General features: G+C 38.5%; 1 protein-coding gene across 1 annotated transcript in view; it reads left to right on the plus strand.

Annotated features, from left to right (window-relative positions):
* The window catches only part of EYS (eyes shut homolog), an 884,174-nt gene that overhangs the window by 833,668 nt on the left and 33,747 nt on the right, over positions 1 to 16,759 (plus strand). The window contains exons 44-46 of the mRNA XM_063330257.1: positions 4,252 to 4,418; positions 4,605 to 4,749; positions 11,703 to 11,877. Coding sequence (XP_063186327.1) covers positions 4,252 to 4,418; positions 4,605 to 4,749; positions 11,703 to 11,877 — 487 coding nt within the window. The remainder of the gene's footprint in view (positions 1 to 4,251; positions 4,419 to 4,604; positions 4,750 to 11,702; positions 11,878 to 16,759) is intronic.

Here is a 16,759-nt window from a genome sequence, read left to right on the forward strand (position 1 = left end):
GAGAAACAGCAGCGGGAACACAAGATCAGAGGAAGAGGAGGAGGAAAAGGAGGACAAGGAAGCAACGGAGGAGCTTCATGCTGATACCGCAAGCCTGGGATTAAGGACTCTCTAAAACTCAATTTTGGAGTGTTAGAAAGCAGGCATTCTTTATTGCAGTGCTGGGCGCACAGGGGATCACTCCACCTAGTGTCCGCGCCGAGTTGCACAACTACAAAGGTTATAAGCAATCAGAATATACGTATTAATTGCATTTCCCAGAAATGATTAACATATTCATATTATTACCTAGAACTCATTAATATATGTAAATGTCCTTGACGTATGCGCATCCACGTCCATTGGTGGTCTTCCAGGGTGCTCTGGTGGTCATCGATAGTCTTCCTCACCGTGTCAGCTAGTGAACTCGATCTTTGCGCATACTGAGTTCGTCTTTTGGCTTAGTTTGCAACTCCTGTTCTCACAAAACTAGCTTATTCTAGCATCTCTCCCTATCTAGTCTACTCAAGGATACAATGTCTCAAGACTTCCTTTTATCCAACTAAACCTAGCAGATGTCTAACATATCCGCTTACAAAGCATTTCAAACTTAGCTACATTATTCCAGTGAGGAGGGAACCATATGTTCTTTTTCACTGGGTACCAGGAAGGCCTGAGGGGCTTTCCACCCCAGTGTTTTGTGCTGTTCAAGGCTACTGTGTCACCAGCTGCTCTATCAATGCCACCTCCACAGAGGAGCAGGTTACCAACGCTGCAGCCCATGGAGAACCCCATGCCAGAGCAGATGGATGTTCCCTGAAGTAACTGCAGCCCCTGGAGAGTCCAGAGCAGAGCAAGGTGTGAGGAGGAAGGAGCAGCAGAGAGAAACCACTGTGTACTGACCATGGACCCCCACCTCCACGCACTGCTTGGTGTTAGGGGGGAAGAGGAGTCCGGAGTGAAGTTGGGCCTTAACATATATTAAGCTTATGTAAATAGTTTTTTGGTACTTATTTGATAAGTGGGAGTAATCATGTAAAAGCAAAAGCAAATCCACCTGTGAATATTTAGATAGTAGCACTGCAATAGCGTGACAGCTTTTGCCTCCTGTTTCCAAAATAAGATTTTTCAACTTTTAGATCTATTCAGGCTGGAAACATGCTAACTACCGTTGCTTTCAAACTGGAATAAACAAATCTATCCTTTCCAAAAACTTGCAAATATAGTTCTTCACTGATAAAAGAAGAGAAGGTAAATATGTATATGTATAAATATGGATGTATCATTATCAGACAGAAAAAAAGAGAAGTCTGAAAAGAGAAAACCTGTATTATTCACTTGACTAGAAATAAATTCTTTTCAGGAAACAGAAAAACAATGAATACAAATATCTTCAAAATTAAAAGCTCTGAAACACTGGTGGTTTCAAAGAGCACACATCAAAAAAGAGGAAAGTGCTGGTGAGTGTGCGTTTTGCAACTCAAACGTGAGATTATTTATACATATCAAACATTTGCTCTCAGTGCAAATTATTTTTAAAGGATGTTTACTGTAGTCCTGTGTTATAGGACACGTAAAACTGGTATGTATAAAAGTGTGCTTTTTCAACAGCTGCAGGGTTTAAATATAAGACAGTAAAAAATAGTTTAAAACAGATAATTCCAAGTTTCGTTTGCTGCCCTCCTGCAATAAAAAGGTACTGTGCTTGTTCCTCCCCCCAGAAAAACCCTTTCTTTTGAAGGATTTCTAATAATGATAGCATATGTAGTCTTAAATGTAAAGAAATTATTTACTTCCTACTTTCAAAGAATTTAGTTCTAAACTGAACGTTTAAGGAAACTTCGGAGAAATAAAGCTGTTCTGACCAGAGAAACTTCAGTAACAAGTACTCTAGTGCTAATAACAGATACAAGAGCAGAAAAAGCGGGAAATTTTCCCTCAACAAAATTAATTTATTTGTGTATACTCTACAAAATAGCCACCATTGGTTTTCATAGCTAAGATAGCTAAGTCACTTAACTTACAACCTTTAAAGTGTAAAATGTTAAAACATTTGGGATCTGATTCTGTTTGCAGTTACACTAGTGTAAGAAAAACTAATCAACTGTTTTTGAATCCCTAAATAAGTGGATCAGAAGTCAATAAAAAGAATGTGAATTTAAGACGAACTTATTTCTTTGAAGCCTACTCAAGAGTCTGGTTTCCTTTCTATTCTTGGTATGGACAAGGAGTAAGACAAAAGAATCAAAACCAACCAAACAGGAAAAGCTGTCTCATTTATGCAGGCTATTAATTAACATTATCTTCACCATCAGGTCCATTTTGGAGAATGCTGACACTGTTGCATTTCTTTTATGTACTTCACTGCCAAGAAAGTATTTTAAAAATTCAGACGGCATTTTAAACAACACTTTGTCTTTAATGTGCCTCCCCTAGTTTTGCAGGCCAAATCACGTTAAGTACATTGTGGACACTGCTGAAAATAGAAACTTTGGTAATAATTTTTAAAAATCGCTATTTTCAGTTTGGAAGTCCTTCACTGGTAATGTGCCAGTGTAACTGAAGGCAATGGGGTTTCATTCAGTCATGAACAAATCACTGTCATAAAAATGAACAGTGTTTGTGTTCTATTCAGCTGAATGTAACTGCACATTTTCTACAGAGGCTGTGTATTCAAATTCTTTGGAATAAACTTTTCTTTATATATCTATATTCATGTTGCATCAAAGTAGTTACTGTATAGAAAAATCAAGCTTCGGTGTTGAAAAAGCAGAGTACTGTTCCCCCTCCCCGCATTTCTAGTGCAGCGTGTTCATTTAAAGCATGAGGGAATATGGCAGTTTTGGCCATGAAACAGGAGCCTGCAGAGCTTCAGTGGGAGGATGAGATACACGTATCATTGCTTCTTGTGGGGAAAAGCCCACTTTATCTTTTGCAAATGAAGCAAATTCCCCATGCAGTTGGGGCAGGAGCGTCAAAACACACATTTGAAATGAGGGCCACCATATGACACCGCAAGAACAAACAGGAAGAGAACTTCCATAAAACAAATGCAAAATGAAATAGCCTTATGAAAACAGAAGAAAATATCAAATAAAACACAGTTTACAGGCATGAAATTGATCACTGAATTGCTTGAATTTACAGGAGATCTGCAAAAAGAAATTAATGGCTTTGAATTTCAATTCAGGACATCCCAGTCCAAGACTGAGAACACTCTTCCCATTATTTGTATCCCATTTCTTTTACTCTACTAAGAGTATGTACAAAAGAAAGGGTGGGGTTTGTAAAAAGAAACAAGATGATCGTGTTTTCTCTTAGTAGTGGTGGTTCCACTTTTGCCTACATGAGAAGAGGAATTGAATTCTCTTCAAAGATACCAGTGTAAAAATCCATTTACGTGGATGACCAAGAATGGGTTTGGGAATTGAATTCTTACTTATAGGCTTTACGTCAGACTGAAAATCTTTCAAAGGAGATTTTATACTATAGCACCTGAAAAGCGCAGACCACACTTATAGCATGTAGTCCTAAATGGAAAGAAATTAAATTATTTACTGCAAATTTGCAAATGAATGAGTTCAAACCTGAAAGTTTAATGAGACTTCAGAGAGTTGAAGCATGTGGTTGTTCTGACCAGAGAAAATTCATTACAAATACTCTGGAGCCACCCTAATCAGGGGCAGCTGCAATAACGTCTCCAGGCTCCCTTGGGTCAAAGGACTGAGCTTGAGAGAAGCTGCTAGAGCTTCCTCGGGCCCATATCACTGTTGCTCCCCTTACCTCAAAGCAGCAGGTGCCCTCAAGTTTTGAGGCTGCTAAAGTACCTACCACGAAAGCTGAAAGCATACTAGAATAGAATTAAGTCATGGGCTAGTCCCACGTTGGAATTTCAATTTCCTTTTTTTAAGATTTTGGAGAAAGTTGAGAATTTATTCATGTAGCAGGTGGAGGGAGTAGCAACGATTGCTAAGTCCGCTAGGCTCAACAGGTTTTGTGGATGTCACTAACCTACTCTAGTGTGAAAAAGATCTTCCTTCAAAAAGCCTACAAATATGTTCAAAATCTGCAGTTTCTATTTTAAATCCACAAGAATACTGGAAATAATATTACAAGTTAAACAGAGAATATTAAAAATATGTACAAAACTTAAAACCTTCGTGGCTAAAATTTTCCTGAACTGATGTATTTTCAGTGGATTTGGAGATTATTTTAGGCATCAGTATTCACTAAATCCTGGAATAAGTAGTTATTCTATTTTTGTCTTTTCAGGTCTGAATGGAGATGATTTCTTGGAGTTAGGCCTCCGTAATGGCAGAGTAGTATATAGCTACAATCTAGGTTCTGGCACAGCAACAATCATTAGTAAACTGCTTGATCTGACACTCGATATTCATGTCATCCATCTTGGCAGATATCTCCAAAAAGGCTGGCTGAAGGTAAGACATTATTTCCTTTAGAAGGATAGCTTTTATATGAAAGTGTTCTTTTTTTTCACATTCTATATGGAAAGTTTAAAAATTACTTTTGTGTTTCCCTGTTAAGTTTGGAGACCTGTTCTCATTAGGAGTTCCTAAATAAGGTAGATTCCTTTGTTGTAACAAATATAAATGTTTCATTGAAAGGTGGATGATCAGAAGAATAAAACCGTCACTTCTCCTGGGAGACTGGTTGGACTCAATGTCTTCAGTCAGTTTTATTTAGGAGGCTATCGTGAGTATACTCCAGAACTGCTACCAAAGGGATCCAGATTTAAGAATGGTTTTCAAGGTAAAGGTTATACTGTTTTCATTTCCTTTTAAAACATGCATTAGATTGTTTCAGTTGCCTATGAAATAAAGATCTAAAATCTCTGTCTTACAAAGAAACAAACTAGGATCTCCTTGGCTGAGATTCCTGTGGCTTTTTCATTATTTCACTACAATAACCAAGAAATATGATGAAAGAGAGAGGCTTTGCTACATATTTTTAATAATTTCTGTTTCTGTTAAAAATAGAAGTCTGCCGTGATATCATTTCATCTTACCTGTCCCTGTTCTACAGCACCACTCCAAAAGGACTTCCTTTCTCTGCGGTAGTTTAGATTCTTCTCCTAGCTATCTCTGACCATTGTCACTGGCAGTGCTGGTTTGGGTAATAGTTTTCATGCTGAAAGCTTCTTTCTGATATGACATCACGATCTAGGTCTCTAGACAAGACCTAAGTAATTCCTGTTAGGAATATTTCAGCTATTTCTCTAACAGATAATAATTCCTACCTTGAAACTGATATTTGAAGCTCTGTAGAAGTCTTAATTCAACTCCTGCCAAATCAGCAAGGAAGCAAAGGATTTGTTCATAACACTTCTTCATTTGCATCCTTAGTTCCATTGAAATAATGTGCTCAATATTTGTGAGATAAACTTCAATTTATTTTAAGCACTGGAAAGCCTTTCAAATTAAAATATTATGCCACCGCAGAGCAAAGTTCGAGTTCTCAATTATCAAACTGGGGGCATATTATGAAAGGCAAGCATAGCAATAAAATTCACTTTCATACACTACTGCACTCCATTTCCACTAAGGCCATATAGCTGCTGCTCTTCCAGCCATCACCTTACTTTTTCTTCTTACACAGAAACTTCCTCATTTTCACTTAGAAAGTCATATGAATTAACATTTCATCTGTCTCCGTCTTTTCGGAAGTATGGATGGAATAGTTATACTTTTCATAGCTTCTTAACAGGTTGCAAATTAACATATAAAACATAATGTCTGTGTGAGTTTTTAACAGTGGTGTTGTCCCAAAACTCGTAGGATTGTTTACCCAGTGTGTAAGCCAATAACACACAGAGTCGAGGTATTAGCTGTTTATTAGCAGTTCTGCACAGAAATAGGTGCTAGGGGGTATTTCTGCAAAGCTAGCACACACAGCATTGAAACAGTCATTCATTTATACATTGTAAATTAACATAATTAACATATTCATTGCTTATCAGCTTTTTACTGATGCTCATAATTCCTTCTCTTGAAGCTGATTTGTATAAAATGTCCTCGACTTCAAAGATACAGTGGCTCTTAATTTTACACCCAAGGCTCAGTGGGTGAGGATCTTCAAGTGGATGTGGGTATCCTAAATTCTAGAGGAGTCATTTTCTATTATAATTAGTCAAGTTCACCTACAGAGCACGTTTCATGAGGTACAGCCACATTTCTTGGTCAATCAGCCCACTGAAGTTCCTGCTACCTGGTTTAAATCCGTTTGTTCCTTCTATCCCATTGTCTTGTCAAGAATCATTTACCCAAATGATTTACTGAGTTACAACTGTAAGAGGTTTCAACATCAGTGTCAATATGTGTGAAATACTTCTGGCTTTTTTTATAGACGTGTTAATGTTAGGGATGACCAAGAGGAATCTCTGGTGCTTCACTTTAACCACAAACCTGTTGGCAGTTTTACACATTGCTCATGTTGAGACTGTATTATGATCGTAAAATTTCTACAAATGCAGGACAAATATTCTTCAAAAAAATAAAAACTATTTCAAAGTTCATGTACTGTTAGTTACCATACTATTTATTGGGTTTTATTACTGTTTAAAAAGAAGTCTCTACCTTAAAATTTTGCCAAATGTGTAGCACATAAACAGTTGTCTCTGTCCCTGTCATTCAGTTTTGTCTTCTATGTTTGCTAATTCATTCCCAGCTCCAGTTCCCAGCAGCAGCTTGTCTCTGTTCTCCACAGCGTATTGACTTTCAAGGAAGCTATGCTTCCCTATGACCGATTTCCTACAACGTTTTCTTATGTAGTCAGCATCTCATTTGTTCTTCTCGCTCAGAAACCTCCCCTGTTTCAGCTCTCAGCATCCTCAGGATCAGAAATAAATCTCCATAGCCCCTCTCCAGAGTGGGGACTGCAATACCACTAACATAAAAGACATTTTTGAACCATTTTACTTCATCCAATCTGCAGCTATAGGGACCTCACAGGAAAACTCTGGAAGTGACAGTCAAGATAAATTTACCTAGCACAGAGTTGATTAAACCACTCAGACTTTTGGAAAGCTGCTGTTGGCTGCTTTTAAAGACATGATTTATTAAAACCATTTTGCTTCTAATACCAGAGTGTGCCTCTCCTTTTGTAAGCAATCACTACTGGATCAAGAAACACTGAGGACAGCCTTGCTGCTGCAGACTGACTGTCCCCAGTGTCGGTGTGCAATTGGTTAGGATTTTTACTTGGCACAGCTACTGTTTCAGACCATTTCCTCCCTTACCTGCATGCCTTTAGCAGTTGTTGTTCAATTAACTTCCATGGGGGAGGAGGAAACTGAAAATAAATGTTTTTAATAAACTGTAATTTAATAACCAAAAGATTGGGAATTTTAAGTTTAGGACATTTGGGGATCAGCACCTAGAGATTTTTTGATAGGCTGAAGAATGTTTGATGGTACCTTGAACAATTTAGAAAACTTCCTTCAGCCCCTGTGAGAAGCTGAAGAAACTGATAAAGGTAGAGCTCAGATGAAGCAGCCAAGTTCATTTGGAGTTTGAGGTGCCCTGAACTTTGAGCTTCATCTGAATTTGTAGCTCCTTGTGGGCTTAAAGGAGCCTTTTGTAAATGGGAACATGGTAGGATAGTTTACGTAAGTGTACAGCTTTTCTTCATTTTCCTATAATGGTGTAATTAAGGGACCTTTGAGAGTTTTCAGAGGTGCATAGCAGAGCATACTGCAGCTGCTCTAAAAAGTCAGTGTGGGTTTTAGGTAGCTGCAAGTCTTGTGGCCAAAGAGACTCAGCCTGCCCATTAGGCACAATCTGAAATGGAATATAAAACCAGCTGCCTCATGTTCAGGTCTGCACAGTTCAACAGTACGACCCACCTACACAAAACAGGACAGAGAATTATTTGGAAAAAGATAGAAGTTACAGGTGAACTTCCAGACCTCATCTCTCTGAGGCAGGCAGAGAGAAATCTGGTGTTAGGGAGAAATAAAGAGGGAAAGCTCTGATGTTTTGTGTTCTGTGCTACCGTGACAGCAGGTTGCAGTCTCTAGCCATAGAAGCAATTGACGAAGAGACAGGACTTGCATCTAGAAATAAGTGAAGAGCAGAGAGGGAGCAGCAACTGATTGTTCCTGTGATCCTGTTCACAAATAGGATGAAGTATGCCTATAGAGGCAATCTGTTGTTTGACAGCAAATAGTATTAAATGGAGGAGTAAAAAGGCAAAAGAAGCTCTTATCGTAAAGCTGAACTGTTGAAGAACCTCTTCCGCACTGAAAGAGCCACCTCTTCACATAAATGATTTTGCAAAACCAGTAAATAAAATTCCAGCAACTGCAGTCACTTTTTAAAATAAAGTAAACCCAGACCTCAGTTGATTTCCAGATACGGACAAATATAGCCTTGTGGTCAAAGTTCATGTTCATAGTAAGTTAGAATATACTGCAAGCTTGCCAGGATAAAGACTACTTATTGTGTTCCTGTATCACAGATATCACAGAAGGAAAGTGACTTCTGAAGTAGTTTTTAATCAGTGTTGCCTCTTCCGTTGTAGTGTGGTATGATTCATACAGGCCTTCTGGGTGTTTGGGTCACAGCTCAGAGCAGCACTGGCTAGTCATTGTGGGGGCCATCTTCCCTTCTAGACAAACACCCCACTACGCACAACAAGTCAAGAAAAACAGGGAAAAAGCAAAGCGCTTTAGGACAGTTAGAATTTTAGAAATGTGTAAATTCAGTACTACATTCAGGTAGATCACAGTTTATCTATGTATCTATTTCGGACAGTTCTCTTGCTGCATTTTTAGTACATCTTGAAAATGCTTGCTTTGTGTATTTTTTTAGTCAAATTAGTACCAAGAGCTTACAAGCAGCTAAGGGAGACTAGAGAGAAATTTTTGAAAAAAATTTTTTGTATAAGGATATATTAAAAAAAAAAATTAAGCTGACTAATGAAGTCATATTTTTTATTATAATCTCCGAAGTTTCCTTAATCCATGGTTGGTGGCTGGTTGGTGGTTTGTGAGCTCTGCTTGGCTGGGGCGAAGGCTATAAATTAAATTGAGAGTAAAGAAAAGTCATTGACAGAAAGCTCAAGTGTGGTCTAAGGAATCATTGAACAAAAGATTACAAACAGGAAGGTAGTATATCCTCTGTGAATGCACTGTCTTGTTGTGTCTGATTTCAGATTACTTGCATCAAACTGATCTTCAGGAGCAAACTAAGTTTAACTCACAAATTCAGAAACTTCTTTTGAGTTCCTCTTGCGAGCTTGGCTCTTCGCTATTGAGAATAGTTGGCAGTTTCTCAGCAAAAGAGGCCCAGAACTGGCAGAGCAAAGGGAATTCAGGTCAGAAAGAAGGAGCATTCATCAGCTGATCCCTCTGCAGAAGGTTGCACAGTGCTTGCTACAACAGGCTTAAATTGCTGCTCTGCTTCATCTGCATCCCGCTGACTAAGAATTAGAAGAAATAAGAAAAATAAATGAAAAAATCAGTTGAACTCATAAAGCTGGGCCAAAACACTCTTGTACCTTCTATAAGCTTTGTTTACAAGGGTCAAGAACTGTTTCTAACCTAGTTGTTCTGCTGGTACAGTTAAACCAGTCATCAACACAAATGCCAGTTTATTTTTTTCCATTATGACCTTACCAGTTCTTGGGTACTCACTGTGCTTTCCATTGTTTACACAGAGCTCTGGGCTGCTTTCTCTTAGCACTCCAGCAAGACTCAGGAGAACAGAACATGCTTTATCTGCTACTGATAAACAGATGAAACATTAGTTAGGATTTACTGAGCATACGGTGGCCTAAAACCAACACTGTTAAAAGCAAAGAAACAATAATATGGAGATAGCAAATAATCATCAAACTAGGTTATTTTTAAATTGCTTAATAGGAGCTTTTGAATTACCAGTTATGTGTCAATATAAACAGAACTACAAAATGTGTGTAATATGGAAAATGCCTGTCTAAGAAAGCTGCTTTCACTAACAGTGTTCTAACAGTAGTTAAAATAGTTATCTTGCTATAAACATTGCTCATGTTTTGTTCAAAACAAATTATGTGTTTAAAAAAAAATCACAATTGGGCATTCATTGTGTCTTTCAGGTGCAAGTATTTTTCTTATGGCATTTTAGTGAATCATGCAAAAACTTATATTAAGGGATTTTTTTTAAAAACAGTGTGATACTTACTTGCAATCTCCATATCATATTTTGTCCCTGCTTTTAATATTAAGCAGAGAGCCTCTGGCATTAACCACTGGATACCTACTATTCTTGTGATTTCAAGCACCATAGGAATTCACGATATCTCAGCTAAATTGTGTAAACCAGGTTTAGAAAAGTATAAACATTTCCAAATACATTACTGTACTGGTTTAACGGAAGTGGTTTAAAACCTGATTTTTAGTTTAAAATTGTATATATTTATGTAAAGACCTGGATGACATTTCAAAAATCCTTAAGGCTACCTTTAAATATGACTCTAAATCACGGGGATGTTCATGTATATTTTGAAAAGTTACTTAGGGTTTGATGCAAATAGATATAATATATGGCATAATCTTCACCTTTGCAGTACATAAATAGACATGTGGATCTGGAAATGTGATTCAGAAATACTGATCAATTAAGTTAGACCCATAAGGCTAAGATTCCTGCGCAGTCACTAGGAAGAGCAAAGACTCTCCAAAGAGGTAATCCCCAGAAAGCCCACAGGCTTGCAGGAGCTGCCTGAAGGTAGCAAGCAGGCAACATCTCTGCTTCACTCTGAAGCTTCAGCTCCTCTTTTCACTTGGGATACACTTAGGAAATTAAAAGAATGTCAGGACATAGATCCTGGCACTGGCACTCAATCATCTCTACAAATAAATTCTTACAATGGTCCCTAACAAATATTTGGTCTGTTACAACTATAGTTTTTCCAAACAAGTCTTTCATGTATTTAGGGATTTAACATAATCTAGGGACCATTTCCCATCTATAGGCTGGATGCAGATGTTCTGGAAGGTAATAAAAATTTGGTAATATAATTGTGACTACACCAGGTTGCTTGCCCACAGGACTAAGTAACAGGCCCTGGAAGTATTTACCTTACTAGTATACATTAAACTTCTGAATTATTTTCCAAGAATATGGGCCTAAAGGAGCAGCCTACACCTACTTTAAAATGTGGTCATGTGCAACATGATCTGTATCAACCAGGGACAGAAGCACTCACTTAAGAAGGGGGGTATCTGTGTCTTTCCCTGAATGTGTTCTTTTCAACTTAAGGAAATTCAAGTCCACGTTCTCTGCCTACATTATATTAGTCAGTGTTCTCTGGAGAAACTTCTCTGGAAACAGACTTCTTGGTGTCTATTCTCTTTTTTTCTGGATTTTTTTTGGACTGCTTTTATCTGATATAAATGCATTCCTGTAAGAGCATGCGTATGTAAACACAAAATTACATCTCGTCATTCCTTAGTCACTGAGTTTGTATTCTGTCTGTTCCTTGAGAAATGACTTCTATTGGTTTACCTCATTAAATGAAGGAACTTAGAATCATCCACTCATATGCCTGAACAGAAAGTAGCCGGCATACCTTTAACTCATGTAAATGGTATGGTTGCCCATCCACTGAAGACGTCCTGGTGGAACCTGTTCGTTGAGGCTTGACACTGTCCTGTTGTTTGATTTGTTTTGACTTACTTTATCTGTTTTAAACTTCATTTATTTTTTTTTCTTTCTACTTTTGAGGTTGCATTTTTGATATTCAAGTTCGCACTGGCATGAATCAAGACTTTAAATCACCAGGGACTCCAGAAGGTCATCCCAATTCTGGTCGCAGTGTTGGACAATGTAAAGATTCCCCATGTAGTTTAATAAAATGCAGAAATGGTGGGAAGTGCATAGAAAGTGGCTCTACTGTTTAGTAAGTATATATTTTTTTGTAGACTATGGCATAGACTGATCTCTAGACTAATAACTGTGGTAATTTAGTGGCTTGACAACAGAAGTCTCCAGGAACTTATCATCTTATTAGAAAGAAAGAAACAAAACTGCTGAAGGGTTCATTCAGTTACACAGAGAATTTTAATCTTACATTAATAAAATCAAAACTAAAATATTAAAATTATGTTAGGATGCTTCCTGGGAACCTTTTTAAAGAAATTTTATGGACTGGTTCTTCTCCACTGAAGTCACTGGCATCCAGAATTACTGCAAAATGCATATTTAAGAATGATATTTTTCAAAAACTAAGTGAGCAGCCTAGCTAGCAGAGAACAAGGTTCTCTGAGAACAGGTTGGAGATCTGGGCAAAGAGGAACCTTATGAAATTCAACAAGGGCAAGTGTAGGGTGCTGCACGTGGGGAGGAATAACCCCATGCACCAGTACAGTTTGGGGGCTGACCTGCTGGAGAGCAGCTCAGTGGAAAGGGACCTGGGAGTCCTGGTGGACAACAGGATGACCATGAGTCAGCAATGTGCCCTTATGGCCAAGAAGGCCAATGGCATCCTGGGGTGCATCAAGAAGAGTGTGGCCAGCAGGTCGAGGGAGGTCATCCTTCCCCTCTACTCTGCACTGGTGAGGCCGCACCTGGAGTACTGTGTCCAGTTCTGGGCTCCCCGGTTCAAGAGGGACAGGGAACTGCTGGAGAGGGTGCAGCAAAGGGCTACCAAGACGATTAGGGGACTGGAACACCTCTCCTGAAGAAAGAGGGATTTGGGTCTCTTCAGTCTGGAAAAAAGATGGCTGAGGGGGGACCTTATCAACACTTATAAATACTTAAAGGGTGGGTGTCAGGAGGATGGGGCCAGGATCTTTTTAGTGGTGCCCAGGGACAGGACAAGAGGTAATGGGCACAAACTTGAGCATAGGAAGTTCCACCTAAACATGAGGAGGAACTTCTTTCCTTTGAGGGTGGCAGAGCCCTGGAACAGGCTGCCCAGAGAGGTGGTGGAGTCTCCAACTCTGGAGACATTCCAAACCCGCCTGGATGCGTTCCTGTGCAACCTGCTCTAGGTGACCCTGCTCTGGCAGGGGGGTTGGACTAGATGATCTCCAGAGGTCCCTTCCAACCCTATGATTCTATGATTCTAACAAATAGCAAAGAGGAGAGCTTGACGGTCTTAATGTCTGAACGTGGCTAATGGGGCAAAAATAGATGACTTCTGTTTCCTGGAAATTAGTATTTTCATCTAAGAACCCCTTATCTGGAGTAAACCACAGACTGCCCAACATCAGGAAGTTCTGAGCCAGTTTAAATCCTTAGGAACTCCCTTACCTGGCACCTGTGCATCCTTCTTTCCTGCTCAGTCTCTCCCTAATACACACAGTTCTCTGTGCCTCCAGTTGTGATTTCTGTAGATACCTTCCTGATTCTCAAATGCACCTTCCCTGGTCACTCTTCATGCCATTCTGGACTGTTCGTTCACCATTGCTGTTCCATATCTGCTGGCTGGCCTGCTCATGTAAGACCTTCTTAACACATTTCAAACAAAACAAGGTGTGTTAGTAAGGATCCCGTGGTAAAATTGCTCAAACTATGTCCATGCATCATACAAGCTGTTCACAGGGCTGATCTGTGGGATAGTAAGCGATGGCAAGAAGATCTGGCCCAGAAGACGAGTCTATGGTCTTTCATGCCTTATCACTAAGTGTAGATGGATCTTAGTCTCCAGACTGTAAGGCAAGAAGGAAGAATACAAGAAGGAAGTATATTTGTAGTTCCAAATTGCTGTTGTGTGCCAACACTTCCATTGTAATAAATCTTGTTTTCAAACACTTTATAACACAGCTGTAAAACCTTTGCTGAGGAGCACTTTTGATTTTGAAAGTATCTGCCAAGATTAATTATACTTGCTTCCCCTCGTGCTTCCACATGTCTTCATTTATTTACATGTATTTGCATAATTTTTTAAAAAAGAGTAAAGTGCTGATTTAAAACATCTGAAGACATGGACTGAAAACACTGCAGACAGCATAACAGATTAGAAGAAAAAAACAGGCTTTGCACTTTGGAGCCTCTGTGTATGATTCTTCTTCAAAACAACAAAGACATGTCCTTCTGTGTGCTACAAAGAAAAGATTTTTGCATACCTGTCAAGCTAAAAGCATTCTACTAACTGTGTGTTGGAGAGAGAATTATATGGTAATTGGTTTCACTGCCCCTGAGACAGATCTTCATCTATAAGAAAACCTGTACAAAACTAGTGCTTCTAAAGCTAGTAAGGCTGTACTAAAATACAAACCCAAAACTTCAAGGAAAAAAATATATCAGGAATGTAGGCTGAAGCATGCAGCTCCCATCTGCCCACCTACACCACACTAAATCCTTGCTTCAACAACTTACCCCAGCTGCGCTAAGTCATCTTCATGTCTATAAGGTACACAGAGCCACCAGCAGCAAGATCTAGAGAACATTTGGAAAGCAGGTGGCAGGCTAGAGTGGCAGCTGGTGACACAGCTACATTGGAAGCTTGATATTAGAGGCAAAGTTCTTTTTCATCATTATAGTTTCATAATTTGTATTCCAGATTTGTTTAGGGATTGTTATTGTAATTTGTTTTTTCTGGGTTTTGTTTGTTTGTTTGTTTTTAATTTTTAGTGCACTACTACTGAAATGTATTCCTCTCCTCATATTTCAGGACAGATAGATCTTCACAGACTATGTATATGAGCATGCATGTACCAGTAATGGCCACCTTTTTTTCTCACGCTAAAAGTGAAACATTGCCAAAGAGGTGTGGATGTAGCATGTATATCATTTTTGTCAATGTACAGTAGCTGTCAATACGGTCTCACATTTTCTCAGAGAGAACTTCTTTCTGTTTTCAAATCACCGGTGTTCTTTTCAAGAGCAGAGTCCTTGAGGGAACTGGATTTGAGTTTATATATTTTTTCTACTGAAATGAGATCTCTTCAGAGGTTTTTGTTGTTGTTTTGGGCTATTTTTATATCTTGCTTTCACCACCCTGCCAGAAAGTGTGCAATGCTGTTAAGCTGTATATGCAGTTGCTATAGGGATAATGCTTTGATTTAAATAGAAGCAGAAATATACAGCATTAAACTTTACATTCTGCCCAGCACACTACTATGAGCACAGCTACTATGTCTTAACAAAATAAGAGGAAATACTTGAATAATAAAATGAAGAATCTTATATTCAAGGGACAATAATATCCCCCATTATTTTATTCATGGCACAAAATCATACAAAGTAGAAAATTAGATATAACAAGATTGTCCATGGTGCATTATGGCTATTGCTTGTTGCTGAAGTAAAAGTATGTCTTCTGTGCACTTTGAACAGAACATCAGACATAATGGGCAGGATTCAGTTTGCTAAATGTAAGCATGTAGTGTCACTTTAGATACGCCTGGGTAGGCCATTTGGCCTTCGGCTGCTGCTTCAGAAGAGCTTAGAACTTGCATAAGTCTTCTGTCATATCTCCAACCCTCATGTGGATTTCTCAGTACTCTATAGCTTTCAAATACCACTAGCCACTTAAGTTTAGGAAATCATATCCCTAGATGGTAGAGGGATACCCCGTAAAATGAGCTGCTGTAGTTTCATTATTACGTTAGATTTGATTAGAACCAATTTTCAGTGCAAGGACAGAACCAATCTTTAATGCAAAGACATACTTTTATAGTTTGTAAGGGAAAAGGCATTTCTCTAATTCTTGTGGAATAGTTTAATAAAATTTTCTACTTCTGGGGGTGGATCTGAGATCTAAAAATTGTCATCCAATTTGGCTTATTTAATAGGACACTTTTGCAGCATTCCATTGTGTTCTTTGTTTAAATATAGTTAATTTCCTTCCAGTCTTAATTTCTTCAGACTACAGTTTTACCTTCTAGCCTGAAGATAGACTGTTTTTCATTAATGTTCTGGTTTTCTACTGCCTATATTTAAAGCCACTTTTATTTAGAGCTCTCCTCCACTGCTTAGCATCTTTCAGTTCCAATACAATAAAAATTTAAGAACTATATCCAGAAATGACCAGTACTTTGGGTAGGCTGATGTGGCCACTAGAGACCAATATGAATTTGAGATGTCCTGCAGTATCTGAGTTACTCATACGATGTTGACAAATGTGACAGTTCCTCCTGGAATAGTAGTCAGAGGCCAGATGAGATACCCTAGGGAGTTTCAGATGGCACTAAACCTCTGCCTGGCGTCAGTTGGTCTAACTAATTAGGTAAATTAATTGAGCCTCTGATCTCCATTGAGTATATGCACATCTTACACGTAGACACCTAAATTCAAATGTTTGAGTTTGCAGAGCTGAATCCCTCCTTTACTACTATAAGGTTATTTTATTGATATGACACCACATTTGCTAACTCTAGGAAGTTGCAGGTTTGCTATCAGTGAGCATCACATTTTAAACGTGATATTTTCTATGTTTAATGTAAGAATGCTCTTTGTTTAGCTTAGAAAACCACATTGGATGTAAGCTAACTTTCCAGTTCCTTCACAAAAATCCTTTAGGACCTTCAGTTATTTCCCTGTAAGGTTTAAGAAATGCTTCTGGTTTGATTAGGATTTTGTTTAGTAGCATACAAACATATTGCTTACATAGTTTATCAAATGAAATTACTTTTCATGATTTTTTTAAAATGTTGCCTGAATTCTTATATAATAAATTTCAGGTTTTGGTCTGTAATCAACAGTGACATAAACTTGTTGTCCTTACTTGTTTAGAAACCGTGTTACTTATTTGAAAGTTCAGTTTGGCTTTGGTAAGGGAATTTGAGCCTGGAAAGCCATTCTGTGAACACTGCATGACACTATGAAGCATTTGA

Source organism: Chroicocephalus ridibundus, chromosome 3 (assembly GCF_963924245.1).
Source record: "Chroicocephalus ridibundus chromosome 3, bChrRid1.1, whole genome shotgun sequence".
In the NCBI taxonomy this organism is placed as follows: Eukaryota; Metazoa; Chordata; class Aves; order Charadriiformes; family Laridae; genus Chroicocephalus; species Chroicocephalus ridibundus.